Source organism: Gobio gobio (genome assembly GCF_949357685.1).
Source record: "Gobio gobio genome assembly, chromosome: 17".
Lineage (NCBI taxonomy): Eukaryota > Metazoa > Chordata > Actinopteri > Cypriniformes > Gobionidae > Gobio > Gobio gobio.
Genome location: NC_137110.1, coordinates 53,021,177 through 53,041,217, shown reverse-complemented (window position 1 = coordinate 53,041,217; position 20,041 = coordinate 53,021,177). Strand labels below are relative to the sequence as shown.

The 20,041-nt window shown below is 48.7% G+C and overlaps 1 protein-coding gene across 1 annotated transcript in view; it reads left to right on the top strand.

The window, feature by feature from the left end:
- LOC307140503 (histone deacetylase 4-like) overlaps positions 1–20,041 on the top strand; it is a gene marked incomplete at its 5' end in the record, with an annotated part of 31,705 nt that overhangs the window by 3,748 nt on the left and 7,916 nt on the right. The window contains 5 exons of the mRNA XM_079840062.1: positions 3,378–3,548; positions 11,601–11,781; positions 12,919–13,052; positions 19,504–19,606; positions 19,703–19,749. Coding sequence (XP_079696188.1) covers positions 3,378–3,548; positions 11,601–11,781; positions 12,919–13,052; positions 19,504–19,606; positions 19,703–19,749 — 636 coding nt within the window. The remainder of the gene's footprint in view (positions 1–3,377; positions 3,549–11,600; positions 11,782–12,918; positions 13,053–19,503; positions 19,607–19,702; positions 19,750–20,041) is intronic.

Sequence of the window (20,041 nt, the reverse complement as noted above, 5' to 3'; positions counted from 1 at the left end):
TTCTCACCCTAACCCTACCATGACAGATTTACTGGCTGTAATAATTTTCAGTTTAGACCGATCTCTCGGGTGGATGTGATTATCACCAAGCCTGCGGTTCTGTTCACTGCTTCACATGGTTAGGAAACCGATATCTTACCAGTGTGTGATGGTGTGTGACAGATGAGGATCTGAGTTTCCCACTAATACCCTGTTTGGAGTGACCACCGTCTTAATGGGTTAGTTCACCCAAAAATGTAAATTCTGTCATTAATTCCTCACCCTCATGTGGTTGGACACCCGTCAGACCTCCGTTCATCTTCAGACACAAATGAAGATATTTTAGTGTAAAGCTGATGCTGAGAAAGGCTTCAGATTGGCCTCCATTGGCATTCAGTACATTTACACTCACAAGACGCATAAAAGGCACTAAAACGTCGCTACAAAGTCCATCTCACCACAGTGGCTCTACAATAATTTTACAAAGCACCGACAATAGTTTTTGTGCGCAAAAAAAATCTAAATAACGCCTTTATCCAGCTTGTTCTTGTCTTCCGTGTGTGTCTCCACGACGCATGCGTGAGAATATGAGCAGATCCGGCGTTCGGACACATGACCCAGAAGAGATTTGTTTACAAGCAGAGGAAGACGCGCGTATCTCAGCTGTTGAATTCTACACTGATCGTGCTTTAGGTCTCGCTGTAGAGCTCAAATGGGGCTAAAGTGGCATTTCATGGATTCCCGAACGCCGGATCTGCTCATATTCTCACGCATGCGTCGTGGAGACACACACGGAAGACAAGAACAAGCTGGATAAAGTCGTTATTTTGATTTTTTTTTCCGCACAAAAACTATTGTTGTCGCTTCGTAAAATTATTGTAGAGTCACTGTGGTGAGATGGACTTTGTAACGACGTTTTCAGTGCCTTTTATGGGTCTTGTGAGTGTAAATGAACTGAATGCCAATGGAGGCCAATCTGAAGCCTTTCAGAGCATCAGATTTACACTAAAATATCTTCATTTGTGTCTGAAGATGAACGGAGGTCTGACGGGTGTCCAACCACATGAGGGTGAGGAATTAATGACAGAATTTACATTTTTGGGTGAACTAACCCTTTAAGCTCATGTATTAAGCTCTCGCTCTGGGAAAATAGAAACGCTTGTTTTGAAGCAAAGATAATAAAAGAGGCTTCCTCTGCCGTTCATGACCTCGGTCTGGCAGCCGTAGCTTCAGCTTCAGATTTTTTAGTGTTACGTTTTTTCTTAAGTTCAGCAACGTAATCATTGAAGTACTGCATGAATAAAAGATTCAGTCTCCAGATGTAAAAAATTAATTGAATAGGTAGACAATGGCGCTAGCAATGCCGAGGTCATGGGTTCAGTTCCCAGGAAACACACACAGGGATAAATGGCCGTCAGGTCACTGTGAATAAAACCGTTCTTGTCAGTCCTGTGCTCTTCCTTATGCCCTTGATTGAACCAAAGCGAGTCCGTGGCGGTCAAGGCAAGACTTAATTTCTCACTCTCCTGAATGAAGAGCAGTTTTCTCTCTAACTGAGGCAAACACCTGAAAATGGTACAAGAAAGCCTGGTGAAAAAGTGAAAAATGGTTCAAAAGTAGAGCGGCTCTAGCAATGGCAAGGTCATGGGTTTGATGCCCATGGGATTCATGAACCGATAACATGTACACCTTTAACCTTCTCGAGTCGATCGGCTCTTTTTTTCTTATCAGTGCAAGTGTTATGCATCATTATAATCTGTTAAGTTTCTTTTTTTTGTGTACAGTCACAATAAAAACAAAATGTTTAGCTTTTTGCAAAATAAAGAAATCAAACATGATGTGCGATCTGCAGCCTCTCTGTCAAAGACGTTCATTCAGAAAATGACCTCTAGCTTAGTGAATACTTGTCTAACAAACATGAGACATATGTCTAAAGAAACGCTGAAATGTCAGGTTTTAAACAATGTAAACCAAATTTAAAACAAATATTCTGTGTTTATGTAATCTGTTCGAAAAGCAATACACGTCAGTCACGCAAGCTACTTCATTATCCACTAATGCGACCACGCCCACACAGATCGTGCTTTTTCAGATTCAAACACTGGCGATCCACGCATCAACTCATACAAACACATCTAGTGAAGCACTTTAGCGTTACTTCAGCTACATCGCTTTGAGACGTGTTTGAGCAATAATCCTGGATTTATTCTCCTCATGCAAAGCTGTTCATTTCTGAAAGCAAAGGACTCCGCCGATAAGGTCAATTTATTCTGTTAGCATCTGTGAATATTACATAAAAAAAGTTTAAATAGGAATCCTGTTGCAACATTAAATGTCATACACGCAATATTGTGTTTTCTTAGACAAGATTTATTTTGCTTGTTTTGGACAGATTATAATGTGTTTATTGTAAAAGAGCCTAGTGTCACATCAGTAAAGCTTTTATTCGCAAATGTCTGCTCAGATGCTATAAATATAGTACCAGTCAAACGTATTTTGCTTCATATTGATGTTTAAATATTATAGCCTAATGTTATTTTTTTTATTTAATATCAAAGTTTGTCAGAAATGATTCTGGAGGTTTTTTTTGTAGAAAGAGAATTGCTTTCTTTAAAGCGAATTTCGTTTTGTATAAAATGTATCTTAATTTGAAAAAAAATGTAGAAAAAAATGATCTTAGTAATTTTTGTCTTGTTTCTAGTCTAAACATTTAAACATTCTTAAATCAAGATGCATTTACTAGATAAGTACAATATAATGTCCTTTGTCCTGCTGCTCTCAGTCACATAAGTACCCGAAGCTCATTCATTATGCGGCTCATTATGCGGCTCATTATGTTCTCTTGTCTTCTCAGGTGATACCCAGCATTATTCATTAGAAATCACGCCTCCTCGCATACTGGCTTTGTAAAGAAAAACTGTCTTTCAATTTTTAAATCAGTGTATTGTTTCATGTGAATGAGTAGGCTCAATGATTCTCACATCAGTTTGAAGCAAAAACTCAATGCAAATACACTCATTATTCAAAGGTCTTGTGAACACATATCTATTGTGTGTTTTGAGGCCTTAATTTTATTTAGTTTTTTAGTTTAAAAAAAAATCATGCATAAACATTTTTCTCTCAGAAATTCAAGCATATACATACATGTTGCTCTCATATTCTGGTAGCCCAGTTTGTGCTGAATACAGTGTAAGTACACTTCATGTGTTATAAGCAACTGAAAAAAACACAAATGTCATGTCAAGACTTCTCCAGGGCCTTAAACCAGCTCAGACTCCAGAGGGTTAATGCAATGCAAGTCGTTAATAAAGTATTTGCTAAACGACTAATAAACTCATCATATGTTTTTAGCAGCAACGGTGTTTTAAATGCTGATTTATCTGTTCTCTGTCTGTTAGATGTTGGGTAAACCGAGCGATCGGCAGCACCAGAGTCACCCAGAGGAGACGGAGGAAGAGCTGCAGGACGCCACTCAGACGGAAACCCTTCCCATGAGCCTCTCCATTAAACAGGAACCAGATCTGACAGAGGAGCAGAGACAGGAGGAGCAGGAGCTGCTCTTCAACCAGGTGAGAGGAACAGCTGGAGCTCCAGAGGAGAGATGGTGTGTGTGTGTGTGTGTGTGTGTGTGTGTGTGGGGGGGGGGGGGGGGGGGTGGGGGGGGGGTGGTAATCCCTACGTTATGTGGCAATATGGCAAAGATGGCAATATCCGAAATCCTCGTCCTTGTGGGGACATTTTTAGGTCCCCATGAGGAAAACATCTTATAAATCTGACTAAGTGATGTTTTTTGATAATTTAAAAATGCAGAATGTTTCAAGATTCAAGAGTTTTATTTGTCACATACACAGTTATATACACAATATACAACTGGCAGTGAAATGTAAACAGGTCCGCTCCATGGACAGTGCAAATAACAGTTACAAGAACACAAGGGAAATTAAAATAGAAATAGAATAAAATTAGAATAAAAAGTATTAACATAAGTAGAGTTATAAATAAATCAAGTAAGATAAAAATAGGAAATAAGATAAAAATAAAAAAATAAATACAAATATTAAATATAAAGTAAGTGGATATGATAAGTGAGATAAACTGTAGACTTAAAAATAAGTGGAATGTCTCCTGTGATGGGGCAGGAGCAGTGTAGGGGGATAGAATATACAGTATGTACGGTATAAAAACCATTACGCCTATGGAAAGTCCCCATTAAACATGAAAACCCAACAGTGGCAAGGAAACCCAAACCCATCAGGAGCAGAATGGAGGAAAATAAACCTTGGAGAAACCAGGCTCAGTCGGGGGGGCAGTTCTCCTCTGGCCAATTAACAAACAGCGTATTATTATTATTCTGGAAACTTTACAGGTCAGAGGTCATAATCAAAGGATCGGAGGCAACACGCCGGAGACGGGTTTATTGAGGATGACATTTCGATTTAAAGGCCCACTGAAATCAAAATGGAAGTTCTCTTACGAGAGGTTCTCTCGTATTGCGTAAGTTTCCTTACGCATCGGGAAAGTATTCTTTCTTCGAGATTTCTGAAAAACCCAAAATTATCCTTAATTTTGTAACATTTGTAACATAGCGTGACGTGGCGACCAATGACCTGGCTTCATTTGCCTACAGATGGGGCGTGGCCACGTGTATATAAGCGGGGCTCACAGGCTGCGTATTCGATTTTCTTTTCTTCAGCGAAGCCCTTCGCATCGCTGGATCTGGAACCCGCCGCCGTGATCGTGCAGACGAGCAAGCAGAGGACAGCGCCTGAAGAAGCCGGCAGCATCGCGCCACCTTCAGCCATCCGTGCCTGCTCTGCTATCCGGCAGCCCATATCCTTTTACGCTCAAGTGTTGTCGCCGCTGCGTCACACTTTTCTCAAAAAGAGCCGAGCGTTTGTTACAAAATGTCTCGTTCCACCTGCGGCTCGTGTCACGCGCAGCTCAGTTCCGGGGACCGCCATGTGATCTGCGCTCTCTGCCTGGGCCGTGATCATGCCGCCGGCGGATGCCCGGAGTGCGAGGAACTGACGATGTTGACCCTGCGGGCTCGACTCGATCAGTTCGATGACGACATCCCTCCAGTCCCTGCTAAGCCGCCCAGAAAGAAGCACCGCTCGCAGCGGACTCCGGAGTTCGCAGAGAGAAGCTCGCCGGAACCCTTCCCGCCGGCTTCACTCTCGCCTTTCCCGCCCCCACCCCAGGCCGCCATTTCTGTTGCCGCCTCCGGGGATGAGGCGGATGCGGCCGCGGAACGAGCTGACAGCTGCTCCATCATGGCTTCCGACAGCGAGGACTGGTCTTCCGCGACCTCTTCAGTCCGGGCCTCCGGACGCTCTCGAGCGGGTGAGGACGCGGAACTGTTGCGTCTTCTCACCCGGGCTGTCGGGCAGCTAGGCCTCGAATGGGCCCCGCCCAAGGTGGCAGCGCCGAATCGACTTGACGGATGCTTCCTAAACAGTCGTCGCCGTGCGCCCACCTCCAGGACTGCACCTTTTCTGCCAGAGCTTCACGAGGAGCTCGCGAAGTCCTGGAACGCGCCATTCTCCGCGAGGGTCTCGTCTCAGGCTTCTTCGGCGCTCTCACAAGTTGACGGCGCGGCTGAGAAAGGCTACAATGCTATCCCTCCAGTGGAAGAGGCGGTCGCAGGGCACCTTTGCCCGCCTTCTGGTTGGCGCTCAAAGGCTGCCCTCCCGTCTAAGGCCTGCAGAGTGACGTCATCGCTGATCGGCCGCGCTTTCGCTGCCTCCGGTCAAGCGGCATCTGCTCTGCACTCTATGGCCGTGCTGCAAATCCTCCAAGCTAATCTCCTCCGCGACCTGGACGAGAAAAGCTATGACACTGAGTTGGTCCCGGATTTGCGAAGCGCGACGGATCTCGCCCTTCGCGCTACCAAGACCGCAGCACAGGCCCTCGGACGCTCTATGGCCTCCCTCACGGTAGCTGAGCGCCACCTCTGGCTCACGCTCGCGGATATGCGAGAAACAGAGCGCGCAGCCTTTCTAAACGCCCCGCTCTCCCCGTCTGGGCTCTTCGGACCAGCGGTCAAGGGGATTGTCGAACGTTTCTCTGAAGTGCAGAAGACGACTCAGGCCATGAACCTCTTCCTGCCTCGACGCCCCGGCGCTAGCCCCGCTTTCCAGGCACATTTGACCAATTCCAAACCACAGTAATCCTAATAACTACTATTGATTTAGTATTTAATAATGTATAAGTTATATATAATTGTTCATGAAGGCTGGAAATGAAAATCACCTTATATTCAGGTGTGCAGAATTATTAGGCATGTTTTCTTTTACAGATAAATTGAGCCAAAAAAGAGATTTAACTCAGACTGAAAAGTCAAAAAGTATTAAATGCCCATGAGAAGGATGCAATACTAATGCAATACTAGACATTGCAGTTAAGGCATGACCATTGGACAGTGAAATGCTTGTTGGGTCAGCAGGATCTGACAAAAACAGGTGGTGAAGAAAAGACACCTGTTAACTGCAAAATAATTAAGAATTAAGGTGAAGAATTAAGGGTGAAACCATCAGGAACCCTTTAGTCTCCAGCGCCACCATTTTCCAGAGCTGAACCTACCTGGAGTCTCCAGAAGTGCAAGGTGTCAGGATCTCAGAGACTTCAGTTAGGTAAAGAATCCTAAAAAATGACCCCCACTAGATAAGAATCACAAGCTGAAGTGTTGTAAAATACATGAAGGTTTTTTTATAGGCTTTATGGACAGATAGGTTGAGAGTGACTCTTGAAGGACCAGCACCACATCCTCTAGTACCACTGTTTGAAGAATTCATCTTCCAGAATCTGGCAGTACGTTTTGGGAGTTCATTTTTAGTCCATCTCTGCAAAACGGACTTCAGGATGGACTAAAATGAACTCCCAAAACGTACTGCCAGATTCTGGAAGATGAATTCTTCAAACAGTGGTACTAGAGGATGTGGTGCTGGTCCTTCAAGAGTCATTCTCAACCTATAAAACCTATAAAGCCTATAAAAAAGCAGGCTTCATGTATTTTACAACACTTCAGCTTATGATTCTTATTTAGTGGGGGTCATTTTTTAGGATTCTTTACCTAACTGAAGTCTCTGAGATCCTGACACCTGCACTTCTGGAGACTCCAGGTAGGTTGCAGCTCTGGAAAATGGTGGCGCTGGAGATTAAAGGGTTCCTGATGGTTTCACACTTAATTCTTCACCTTAATTCTTAATTCTTTTGCAGTTAATAGGTGTCTTTTCTCCGCCACATGTTTTTGTCTGACCCTGCTGACCCAACGAGCATTTCACTGTCCAATGGTCATGCCTTAACTGCAATGTCTAGTATTGCATTAGTATTGCAACCTTCTCATGGGCATTTAATACTTTTTGACTTTTCAGTCTGAGTTAAATCTCTTTTTTGGCTCAATTTATCTGTAAAAGAAAACATGCCTAATAATTCTGCACACCTGAATATAAGGTGTTTTTCATTTCCAGCCTTCATGAACAATTATATATCACTTATACATTATTAAATACTAAATCAATAGTAGTTATTAGGATTACTGTGGTTTGGAATTGGTCAAATGTGCCTGGAAAAAAAATATGATCAGAAAATCAACGTGCCTAATAATTCTGCACTCCCTGTACAGTGTGTAGGGCGGCCAGCCATCGCGAGCGATCGGCTGGCCCACAGCACAGAGAGCGCGCGCACTGCGCCCGCCCCTCCTATACAGGCCGTCAAACCCGCGAAGCGCGGCGTTTCGAGCCCGGAGGCCGTTCTATCCCGTGTGGCACACGCGAGAGCGTGGGAAGCCATTCCAGAGGTATCAGAATGGGTGCTGAAAACAGTGAAGCACGGCTACACTCTGCAGTTCGCTCGCTGCCCTCCGCGCTTCTGTGCGCGTACGGAGACGAGAGTGAGCGAGGAAGTAGCACATCTACTTCGAGCAGAGATAGCCACGCTGCTGTGCAAAGGGGCTATAGAACCGGTTCCCCATTCTATGAGCGAGTCAGGCTTTTACAGCCGGTATTTTCTCGTGCCAAAAAGGGATGGGTCGCTCAGACCGATTCTGGATCTGAGGCGTCTGAACAAAGCTCTTATGAGAAGATCGTTCAAGATGCTCACGACCAAGCAGATCCTCGCGCATATTCGCCCGAGAGACTGGCTAATCTCCCTAGATTTGAAAGATGCATATTTTCAAATCAAGATAACGCCGCGTCACAGGCCATTCTTACGATTCGCCTTCGACGGCCAGGCTTATCAATACACCGTCCTTCCGTTCGGCCTGTCACTAGCACCCCGTACATTTACGAAGTGCATGGACGCGGCCCTCGCTCCCCTGAGAAGTCGAGGGATGCGAGTATTGAACTATCTGGACGATTGGCTCATCCTGGCGCAGTCAGAGGCCGAGCTCCTCGCCCACAGGGCAATGCTGCTCAGCCATCTGGACAGCCTGGGGCTCACGGTCAATTGGACCAAGAGCTCATTAGTGCCCACGCAATCAACCTCATTTCTGGGTTTGAATCTGGACACTGTGGCAATGTCAGCCCGCCTGTCACCCCAACGCGCGCGCCAAGTTCGGCACATGGCTGCGTACTTCCGGCCGGGCAAAATCGCACCTCTCAAGCTCTTTCAGAGGATGCTGGGACATATGGCCTCAGCTGGCGCATGCGCCCGCTGCAATGCTGGTTAAACGCCCGAGTGCCTCACAGAGCCTGGGCGTCCGGAGGCTTCAGGATCAGAGTGACTCAGGGCTGCGTTTCAGCCCTAGAGCCCTGGTTAGTAGCCGACTGGTACCAGCGGGGAGTGACGATGGGAGCCATCTCACACCGCAAGGTCATCTCGATGGACGCCTCCACCTCGGGTTGGGGCTCCGTTTTCGAGGGCAGATCGGCCTCGGGCCTCTGGTCGAGCGGAGAAAAGCTCCTACACATAAACTGTTTGGAGATGATAGCGGTAGAGAACGCGCTCAAGCAGTTTCTACCGCTTATACGAGGACACCACGTGTTGGTCCGGTCGGACAATACCACAGTGGTGTCCTATGTGAACCGGCAGGGCGGTGTCAGGTCCGCTGCGCTGCGCTCGCTGAGAGCTGCGCACGTACCGGGCCACCTCAATGTGGTCCTGGACAAGCTGTCCAGGGGCCTCATTCTCCCAGGAGAATGGTCCCTGCACCCCCAGACAGTCCAGCTGGTATGGCGCCTATTCGGCAGAGCGGAGCTTGACCTCTTTGCAACAAAAGAGAACGCCCGCTGCCCGACGTTTCTGTCCAAAAGCGAGGATGCGCTGTCCCAACCTTGGCCCAGCCTCCCGCTGTATGCTTTCCCGCCGATTTCCCTATTGCCCCAGGTCATGGCGAAAATCAGGGAGACGCGCCGCCCGGTGCTCCTTATAGCACCGCGCTGGGAGAACCAGATTTGGTACCCAGAGCTGGTGAAGCTGTCGCACTCACCCCCCTGGCCAGTTCCGCTGAGAGCAGACCTCCTCTCTCAAGCAGGAGGGTCAGTTTGGCATCCCCATCCAGAGCGATGGTCTCCTGCATGTATGGGTGACCAACGGATACCCGTTGACCTGCCCGAAGGGGTTATGAACACGATTTCACACTCTTAGAGCCCCCTCGACGAGGCGGTTATATAGTTGTAAGTGGTCGGTGTTCACTGAGTGGTGTGTTTCCAAGGGATTGGACCCACAGCAATGTGGGGTCCAGCGGGTGCTCTCCTTCCTCCAGGAGCTTTTGGAACTGGGCAGGTCCCCTTCCACGCTCAAAGTGTATGTGGCGGCTATAGCAGCGTTCGCTCAGACGACGCTAGGTAGCACGCTAGGAAGGAACAAGCTCGTCATCCGTTTCCTCAGAGGAGCCAGACGGATGAATCCCCCGCGGCCCCCATCGGTTCCTATATGGGATCTGGCCTTGGTCCTAGAGGCCCTGAAGGCTCATCCCTTTGTCCCTTTGAACCGCTCGAGACTGTGGAACCAAGGTTCCTTTCGCTAAAAACCGCGTTCCTGATAGCTCTGGCTTCAGTAAAACGCGTGGGGGATCTACACGCGCTCTCAGTGAGCCCGACGTGTATGGAGTTCGGCCCGAATGACTCCAAGGTCATTCTTAGGCCGAGGCATGGTTATGTCCCCAAAGCGATAGGCACTCCCTTCAGGGCGCAGATTGTCTCCCTCTCGACTCTGCCAGCATCCGTTGAGGGGGACGGTGGCAATGTCCTCTGCCCTGTCAGGGCATTGAGGGTTTATGTCACACGCTCCGCCGCCTTCAGGCGTTCTGAGCAGCTATTTGTTTCGTTTGGTGGGCGCACTAAAGGTCTCGCCTCCTCGAAACAGACCCTGTCCAGGTGGATAGTGGACGCGATTGCAACAGCATACGCTTCCAAACACCTGCAGTGCCCGCTAGGTGTCAGAGCACACTCCACTAGAGGCATGGCCTCTTCGTGGGCTTGGGCCAGAGGGATTTCCATCCACGATATCTGTATGGCGGCAGGCTGGGCCTCCCCATCTACGTTCGTGAGATTTTACAATCTGGAAGTTCCTGCCTTACAGGCGAAAGTGTTATCAGTTTAATGGGGCTGTTGGTTCTGCCCAGTGATTCTGCGCAGACATAGCTCACATACTGGTAGTAAGTTCGGTACGAGGCTTATGTAAATTTGAAGGAGACCGGCGGTGCCGTTCCCTCATTTACGAGACAAGCTGTTATGAGTTTGAAGGTGACCGGCGGTGCCATTACCTCACTCATATAACAAGATATTGTGAATTTGAAGGCGACCGGCGTTGCCGTTCCCTCATTCATGAGACCGGGTGTTGTAACCACCCGTTGTAACCACCCGTTGTAACCACCCGTCAGTTCGAATGAAGTGTCGGTATATGTGGTGGCCCGTTTTCCTTACCGGCCACCCTGCCCGAGCAGTGTTATGGTCCCCGGTTCCCTGGGATACATATGCTGTACGCGAGGCGCGCACGGCGTTGACAATGTGTTCCCGATGCGTAAGGAAACTTACGCAATACGAGAGAACCTCTCGTAAGAGAACGATACTCGGTTACTTAACGTAACCTCGGTTCTCTCTAGAAGAGGGAACGAGTATTGCGTTCCTTGCCGTGCGCCCCGCGGGCTTTTACGCTTCAGAACTACGAAAACCGAATACGCAGCCCGTGAGCCCCGCTTATATACACGTGGCCACGCCCCACCTGTAGGCAAATGAAGCCAGGTGGGCGCGAAGCGCCCTCATTGGTCGCCACGTCACGCGGGCTCACCGATAGGCTGCTGCAGTTGCCAGCAGAGCAGCCAATAGCACGCTGGAATTGCCTGCTATGGTCTGCCAGGCTGCCGCACTGCGTTGACAATGTTACAAAATTAAGGATAATTTTGGGTTTTTCAGAAATCTCGAAGAAAGAATACTTTCCCGATGCGTAAGGAAACTTACGCAATACTCGTTCCCTCTTCTAGAGAGAACCGAGGTTACGTTAAGTAACCGAGTATCGTTTTTTAGCTTTAAGTGTGATTATCTTAGCTTAAGGTTATGAATAAGCTGGTGTGTTTCAAAACTTACAGTCTCTCACTTCCGTTAAAACGAATCACAGATGTTGATGACCTAATCGCAGACTTCACCTTCTCATCGTGTGTGTGTGTGTGTGTGTGAGAGTAGCAGGCCCTTCTGTTGGAGCAGCAGAGGATCCATCAGCTCAGGAACTACCAGGCATCGATGGAGGCAGGTGGAGCTTCAGTCAGTTTCCCGGGGCACCGTCCGCTCTCCAGAGCCCAGTCGTCTCCAGCCTCCGCCTCCTTCATCAGCTCACAGGACCAGCCCAAAGCTCACTCCACCACAGGTGCAGCGCTCTCGCTCTCTCTCTCTCTCTCGCTCTCGCTCTCGCTCTCGCTCTCGCTCTCGCTCTCTCTCTCGCTCTCTCTCTCGCTCTCTCTCGCTCTCTCTCTCGCTCTCTCTCTCGCTCTCTCTCTCGCTCTCTCTCTCGCTCTCTCTCTCGCTCTCTCTCTCGCTCTCTCTCTCGCTCTCTCTCTCGCTCGCTCGCTCTCGCGCTCTCTCGCTCTCTCGCGCTCTCTCTCGCTCTCTCTCGCTCGCTCGCTCTCGCTCTCTCTCGCTCTCTCGCGCTCTCTCTCGCTCTCTCTCTCGCTCTCTCTCTCGCTCTCTCTCTCGCTCTCTCTCTCGCTCTCTCTCTCGCTCTCTCTCTCGCTCTCTCTCTCGCTCTCTCTCTCGCTCTCTCTCTCGCTCTCTCTCTCGCTCTCTCTCTCTCTCGCGCTCTCTCTCGCTCGCTCGCTCTCGCGCTCTCTCGCTCTCTCGCGCTCTCTCTCGCTCTCTCTCGCTCGCTCGCTCTCGCTCTCTCTCGCTCTCTCTCGCTCTCTCTCGCTCTCTCTCTCGCTCTCTCTCTCGCTCTCTCTCTCGCTCTCTCTCTCGCTCTCTCTCTCGCTCTCTCTCTCGCTCTCTCTCTCGCTCTCTCTCTCGCTCTCTCTCTCGCTCTCTCTCTCGCTCTCTCTCTCGCTCTCTCTCTCGCTCTCTCTCTCGCTCTCTCTCTCTCTCGCGCTCTCTCTCGCTCGCTCGCTCTCGCGCTCTCTCGCTCTCTCGCGCTCTCTCTCGCTCTCTCTCGCTCGCTCGCTCTCGCTCTCTCTCGCTCTCTCGCGCTCTCTCTCGCTCGCTCGCTCTCGCGCTCTCTCGCTCTCTCGCTCTCTCGCTCTCTCGCTCTCTCTCGCTCTCTCGCGCTCTCTCTCGCTCGCTCGCTCTCGCGCTCTCTCGCTCTCGCGCTCTCTCTCGCTCTCGCTCTCTCGCTCTCTCTCGCTCTCTCTCACTCTCTCTCGCTCTCTCTCGCTCTCTCTCGCTCTCTCTCGCTCTCTCTCGCTCTCTCTCGCTCTCTCTCTCTCGCTCTCTCTCTCTCTCTGCACAACTCTAAACATCACTCAGACTGTTGAACTGTTGAATGAGTGTGTGTGTGTGTGTGTGCATTGTTGTTTAGGTCTGGTGTACGACTCTCTGATGCAGAAGCACCAGTGCATGTGTGGAAACACCAACACACACCCCGAGCACGCCGGCCGCATCCAGAGCATCTGGTCCAGGCTTCAGGAGACCGGTCTGCGCAGCCAGTGTGAGGTGCGACACACACACACACACACACACACACACACACACGAGTTAGTGTGAGGTGCGACACACACACACATGAGATAGTGTGAGGTGCAACACACACACGAGTTAGTGTGAGGTGCGACACACACACACAAACAAACACACACACACACATGAGTTAGTGTGAGGTGCGACACACACATGAGTTAGTGTGAGGTGCGACACACACACACACAAACACACACACACACACACATGAGTTAGTGTGAGGTGCGACACAAACACACATGAGTTAGTGTGAGGTGCGACACACACACACACAAACACACACAAACACATGAGTTAGTGTGAGGTGCGACACACACATGAGTTAGTGTGAGGTGCGACACATACACACACAAACACACACACACACGAGTTAGTGTGAGGTGCGACACACACATGAGTTAGTGTGAGGTGCGACACATACACACACAAACACACACATGAGTTAGTGTGAGGTGCGACACACACACACACACACACACACACACACACACACACACACACACACACACACACACACGAGTTAGTGTTTCCTTTTTCATTTAGCTGCATTATCCATTATGGCTTTCAGTAGTTCTAAAGGGTACACAGCATGATGTTCATACTCACATGAGACGCTTTTCACATTAACTCAGTGGCTGAGATTTGTATGTTGTTCTAATCGCCGCTGCTGAAACTCTGACTAACGTGGAAAAGACGCTTTTATCACGCCTGGTTAGGACACATCGTTACAGTTTAATTCAAGCGTGTGTTGCAATAATAAAGCGAGTAATGTTTTATTGACGAGTGTTGATTTTTGGACCTGTCAGCAGGTGGCGCTCTAGTCCAGGGGTTTTCAAACTCTATGATGCCAAGAACCCCCAAATATGATGAATCTTTATGAGGGACCCCCTTCCTAAAATCCATCTATTTTTATATACGAAAAAACATTTAAGCTGTCAGATAAATAGCAAGTGTGCCATTATAAATACAACATACACTCTAAAAAATGCTGGGTTAAAAATAACCCAAGTTGGGTTGAAAATGGACTTACCCAGCAATTGGGTTGTTTTAACCCAGCAGTTGGGTTAAATGTTTGCTTAAAACAACCCAATTGCTGGGTTAGTCCATTGTCAACCCAACTTGGGTTATTTTGTTGTTGATGTTGGACGTATAAACCTGAAGAAGAACATTTTCCATTAAAAATCATTTGTATAAGCAACTTTCACAATAAATGTATGTACACTCTAAAAAATGCTGGGTTAAAAATAACCCAAGTTGGATTGAAAATGGATTAACCCAGCAATTGGGTTGTTTTAACCCAGCGGTTGGGTTAAATGTTTGCTTAAAACAACCCAATCGCTGGGTTAGTCCATTTTCAACCCAACTTGGGTTATTTTTAACCCAGCATTTTTTAGAGTGTAAGAAGCTTGGGTACTGTGTAAAGAAAACTGCTGGTGAGCGAGATAAAGGGGACGATGGTGAGAAAAACTCACTAAAGATATAAAGCAAAGATATATAATTCTGCAATGTATACCGCAAGAAAGGAGAGAAACATGAAACAGAAATCAAACAGTTAGAATATTCAGTAGGGATGCACCGAATCCAGGATTCGGGTTCGGATTCGGCCGAATATTGGGCTTTTTGACTGGGTTCGGTTTCTGCCGAACCTTAGAATTTTTTTCCACCGAACCCGAATCCTAGGCTTGCACTATGCGCGCCCCGCTGGTCGAACGTAATGACGCCGCCGTTGAAAGTGAAAATGGAACTCATGAACAGAAAACGTGGCAGTAGCTACTTTAAGTCAAAAGAAGGCGATTCAAGTTGAGCTACGTGTTCAATTTGCAATGCCGATTTGTCTCGTGATGACAAGGAGCCTAAACAACAGCTGCTGTTAAAACATTTGCATAAGAAACATCCGAGAGAATACGAGTTGTGCATGAAGGAATCTACAGACAGCAGCCAAAATGTATTTTATTTTACCGTGCAAACTGCTGCATATATATACTATTCTCTTAAAACTATCATTTCGTTATTTTTACTAACCCAAATAATGATTCATCCGCTATAGGTTGCACGTGAGGGGGAAAAATAGGTTCCTTCCACTTAAGAGTTGAGCTCTTTTTATTTTAAATATATCTCTTTACATAAATACTATTTTCTACTTTTAAAAAAATAATTTTGTTATTTTACTAACCCAGTGTTTTGTATGTGAATGTTGTTTCACGTGAATATTACCACAGGAGTGAAGCACAAAGCTTTTTTGAGCCTAGAAAGGTAATAATGTCAGATAGCACTTTTTCATTCTGTTTTGCGATCTGGATCAGGTCACTCGATTTTCCGTGAATTTGAACAATAGGCCTAGTCCATTTTATCCCAATGGACATAGACATCTCGTTTCTTTTCCCAAATCTTCACTCACGTCGCCATGTTCGCAGGGGATTGTAAACGTTTCTTCCTTTTGTTTGCTTATAATTAAGTCTATTATAACTATTCACATCCTTTACTGTGGGAAAGGATCAAAAACACTGTTGGACGAATACCTTTTTACTTCAAATTTTATTTAACACAGTTTGTTCTTGTTATTAAACTTGGTAAGGCGCGTCAAGTTTGGTTTATTTGAATGGCGCATTTCACACACGCCGGTGATTTTAGTTTAGTTTTCTCTGGCAGTGAATAATCAAACATTGCCTAAATGTCTTGACCCTGTGGAAGATAAAATCCGCTCTTCAGACCTTTTACAACAAGTGTTGCTTTGCAACATCAGTAGAACATATGAAGACGAAGATATTCAAGAAGGTGTCTATCCAGTGTCCCATTCCTCTCAAAGCGCAGAGCGGTAATGACGCATCTTTGCGGGGAAATAGTATGAATCAAATATTTTTCTTACTAATATTTATCCATCCATCCATCCATCTTCTTCCGCTTTATCCAGGGCTGGGTCGTGGGGGCAGCAGTCTAAGCAGAGATGCCCAGACTTCCCTCTCCCTAGCCACTTCCTCCAGCTCTTCCGGGGGGGACACCGAGGCGTTCTCAGGCCAGCCGGAAGACATAATCCCTCCAGCGTGTCCTTGGTCTTCCCCGGGGCCTCCTCCCGGTTGGACATGCCTGAAACACCTTCCCCGGGAAGGCGTTCAGGAGGCATCCGGAACAGATGCCCGAGCCCCCTCAGCTGACCCCTCTCGATGTGGAGGAGCAGCGGCTCTACTCCGAGTTCCTCCCGAGTGACTGAGCTTCTCACCCTATCTCTAAGGGAGCGCCCAGCCACCTTGCGGAGAAAGCTCATTTCGGCCACCTGTATCCGGGATCTTGTCCTTTCGGTCATGACCCAAAGCTCATGACCATAGGTGAGAGTAGGAACGTAGATTGACCGGTAAATCGAGAGCTTCGCCTTACGGCTTAGCTCTTTCTTCACAACAACAAACCGGTACATCGACCGCATTACTGCAGAAGCTGCACCGATCCGTGTTTCAATCTCCCGTTCCATCCTCCCCTCACTCGTGAACAAGACCCTAAGATACTTGAACTCCTCCACTTGAGGCAGGAACTCTCCACCAACCTGAAGTGGGCAAGCCACCCTTTTCCGACTGAGGACCATGGCCTCGGATTTGGAGGTGCTGATCCTCATCCCAGCCGCTTCACACTCGGCTGCAAACCGCCCCAGTGTTGAAGGTCCTGGCTCGAGGAGGCCAACACGACAACATCATCCGCAAAGAGCAGAGACGAAACCGCGTGGTCCCCAAACCTGATACCCTCCGGCCCCTGGCTGCGCCTAGAAATTCTGTCCATAAAAATGATGAACAGAACCGGCGACAAAGGGCAGCCCTGAAGGAGTCCAACATGCACCGGGAACAAGTCTGACTTACTGCCGGCAATGCGGACCAAACTCCTGCTTCGGTCATACAGGGACCGGACAGCCCTTAGCAAAGGACTCCCTGAGCACCCATACTCCCTGAGCACCCTCCACAGGATGCCGCGAGGGACACAGTCGAATGCCTTCTCCAAATCCACAAAACACATGTGGACTGGTTGGGCAAACTCCCATGAACCCTCCAGCACCCTGTAGAGTGTCCACAACATCCAGAGACTTGAGGTACTCAGGGCGGATCTCATCCAACCCCGGTGCCTTGTCACTAAGGAGTTTCTTGACCACCTCGGTGACTTCAGCTTGGGTGATGGACGAGTCCACCTCCGAGCCCTCAATGGAAGACGTGATGGCGGGATTGAGGAGATCCTCAAAGTATTCCTTCCACCGCCCGACGATATCCCCAGTTGAGGTCAACAGCCGTCCATCGCCACTGTAAACAGTGTTGGTAGGGCACTGCTTCCCCCTCCTGAGGCGTCGAACGGTTTGCCAGAATCTCTTCGAGGCCAGCCGATAGTCCTTTTCCATGGCCTCACCGAACTCCTCCCAGGCCCGAGTTTTTGCCTCCACAACCACCCGGGCTGCAGTCCGCTTGGCCTGCCGGTACGTGTCAGCTGCCTCAGGAGTCCTACAAGCCATCCAGGCCCGATAGGACTCCTTCTTCAGCTTGACGGCATCCTTACTTCCGGTATCCACCACCAGGTTCGGGGATTGCCGCCTCGACATGCACCGGAGACCTTACGGCCACAGCTCCGAGTGGCCGCTTTGACAATGGAGGTGGAGAACATGGTCCATTCGGACTCAATATCTCCAGCCTCCCTCGGGATCCGGTCGAAGTTCTGCCGGAGGTAGGAGTTGAAGATCTCTCTGACAGGAGACTCGGCCAAACGTTCCCAGCAGACCCTTACAGTACGCTTGGGTCTGCCGGGTCTGTCCAGCTTCCTCCCCCGCCATCGGATCCAACTCACCACCAGGTGGTGATCAGTTGACAGCTCCGCCCCTCTCTTCACCCGAGTGTCCAAGACATACGGCCGCAGGTCAGATGAAACGACCATAAAGTCGATCATTGACCTACGACCTAGAGTGTCCTGGTGCCATGTGCACTGATGGACACTCTTATGCCTGAACATGGTGTTCGTTATGGACAAACCGTAACTAGCACAGAAGTCCAATAACTGAACACCACTCGGGTTCAGATCAGGGGGGCCGTTCCTCCCAATCACGCCCCTCCAGGTGTCACTTTCATTGCCCACTGTGAGTCCCTGTGTGTCACTGTGAGTCCCCAGTCGGAGCACTTTCCAGCACCCCTCCCAGAGACTCTAAAAAGGTTGGATACTCTGCACTGCTATTCGGCCCGAAGGCACAAACGACAGTGAGAGACCTATCCCTGAGCCGAAGCCGCAGGGAAACGACCCTTTCGTTCACCGGGGTGAACTCCAACACATGGCAGCAGAGCTGGGGGGCTATAAGCAAACCCACACCAGCCCGCCGCCTCTCACCATGGGCAACTCCGGAGTGGTGAAGAGTCCATCCTCTCTCGAGGAGTGTGGTTCCAGAGCCCAAGCCGTGCGTAGAGGTGATTCCGACTATCTCTAGTCGGAACCTCTCAACCTCACGCACAATCTCAGGCTCCTTCCCCACCAGTGAGGTGACATTCCATGTCCCAAGAGCCAGTTTCCTTGTCCAGGGATCGGGTTGTCTAGGCTCCTGCCTTCGACTGCTGCCCGATTTTCTCTGCACCGGCCCCTTACGGTCCCTCCTGTGAGTGGTGGGCCCACGGGAAGGTGTCCCCACGTCGCTCCTTTGGGCTGAGCCCGGCCGGACCCCGTGGGGGAAGGCCCGGCCACCAGGCGCTCGCATACGAGCCCCAACCCCAGGCCTGGCTCCAGGGTGGGGCCCCGGCTGCGCCGTACCGGGCGACGTCACGGTCCTCCTTTTTTTTTGTCATCATAAGGGGTTTTTGAATACTAATATTTAATTTTCATATATTCTTGAAGTTACCATTATTTACTGAAAATCATTTTTGTTTTATATATTCACCCGCATGCTTATGGATGTTTCAGCCTCAAATTATTTCAAATGTAGGCTATATATCTGGCATAGACTACAGTATTTAAAATAGCATATATGCATTAGTTACATTCTCAATTTAATTTACAGAGCAATCCCTGCAAAAAATTTTGTTTAACTAATACTATAGAAGAGGATTAGTGTGTGTCGCACACAACAGACTCGCAACGGGGGCGTGGCATCACAATGTCAGCACAACCCTAACGCGGCCTCCTGCGCTCTCCGTTGTGTTGTTCTTTGAAACGACAGAGGACGACTCGGGGTAATTTTTCTATAAACCATCATGAAACAGCGGCTAGAAGAACATACACGACAATGTTTACTTTAGTAAACTTGACCAAAACCACACTATTAAAAGCCTTAAACAAGGCTTCATATGGCACTGATGTCCCGGGAATAGGCTACAGAGATAACGCCTCGCGTTAGAACGCTTAGAACTTTATGGAAGACCCCTGGGGCCCCGGACCCCGGTTTGAAAACCCCTCCTCTAGTCAATCTCTGTCCTTGGATTTTCAGTGTATCCGTGGAAGAAAGGCCACATTAGAGGAGCTGCAGACGGTTCATTCTGAAGCTCATGTCATGTTGTATGGGACCAACCCACTCCGGCAGAAACTGGACAGTAAGACTTACACAACCCTAAAGACATCATGATCTCAGACAGACAGACAGACAGAGGCTTCACTATAATCACACCTGTCTGTCTCTCCTGTCGCAGGTTCGCTCATATCCATGTTTGTCAGGTTGCCGTGTGGCGGTATTGGGGTGAGTAGAAACAAAAACCAGGGCTGTGTCTGAAATCGCCCCCTTTTCCCTCATTCCCTGTTCCCTACATTACTCCACTAATAATGTCCCCTTGATGGAGGGAATGAACACGAGTGAGGGAATTCGGACACTGATTGCCGCTTTTGCTGTTTAAGAATCATTTGAAACTTCAGCTCCAGGTCATGGAAGCTAGCGTACCGTAATCAAATTGTTTAATAAAGTAAAAGGAATCTATATGAGTTTACGCTGTAGCCACTTGGAAAATGGATGGATGGATGATTGAGTTGCGGCG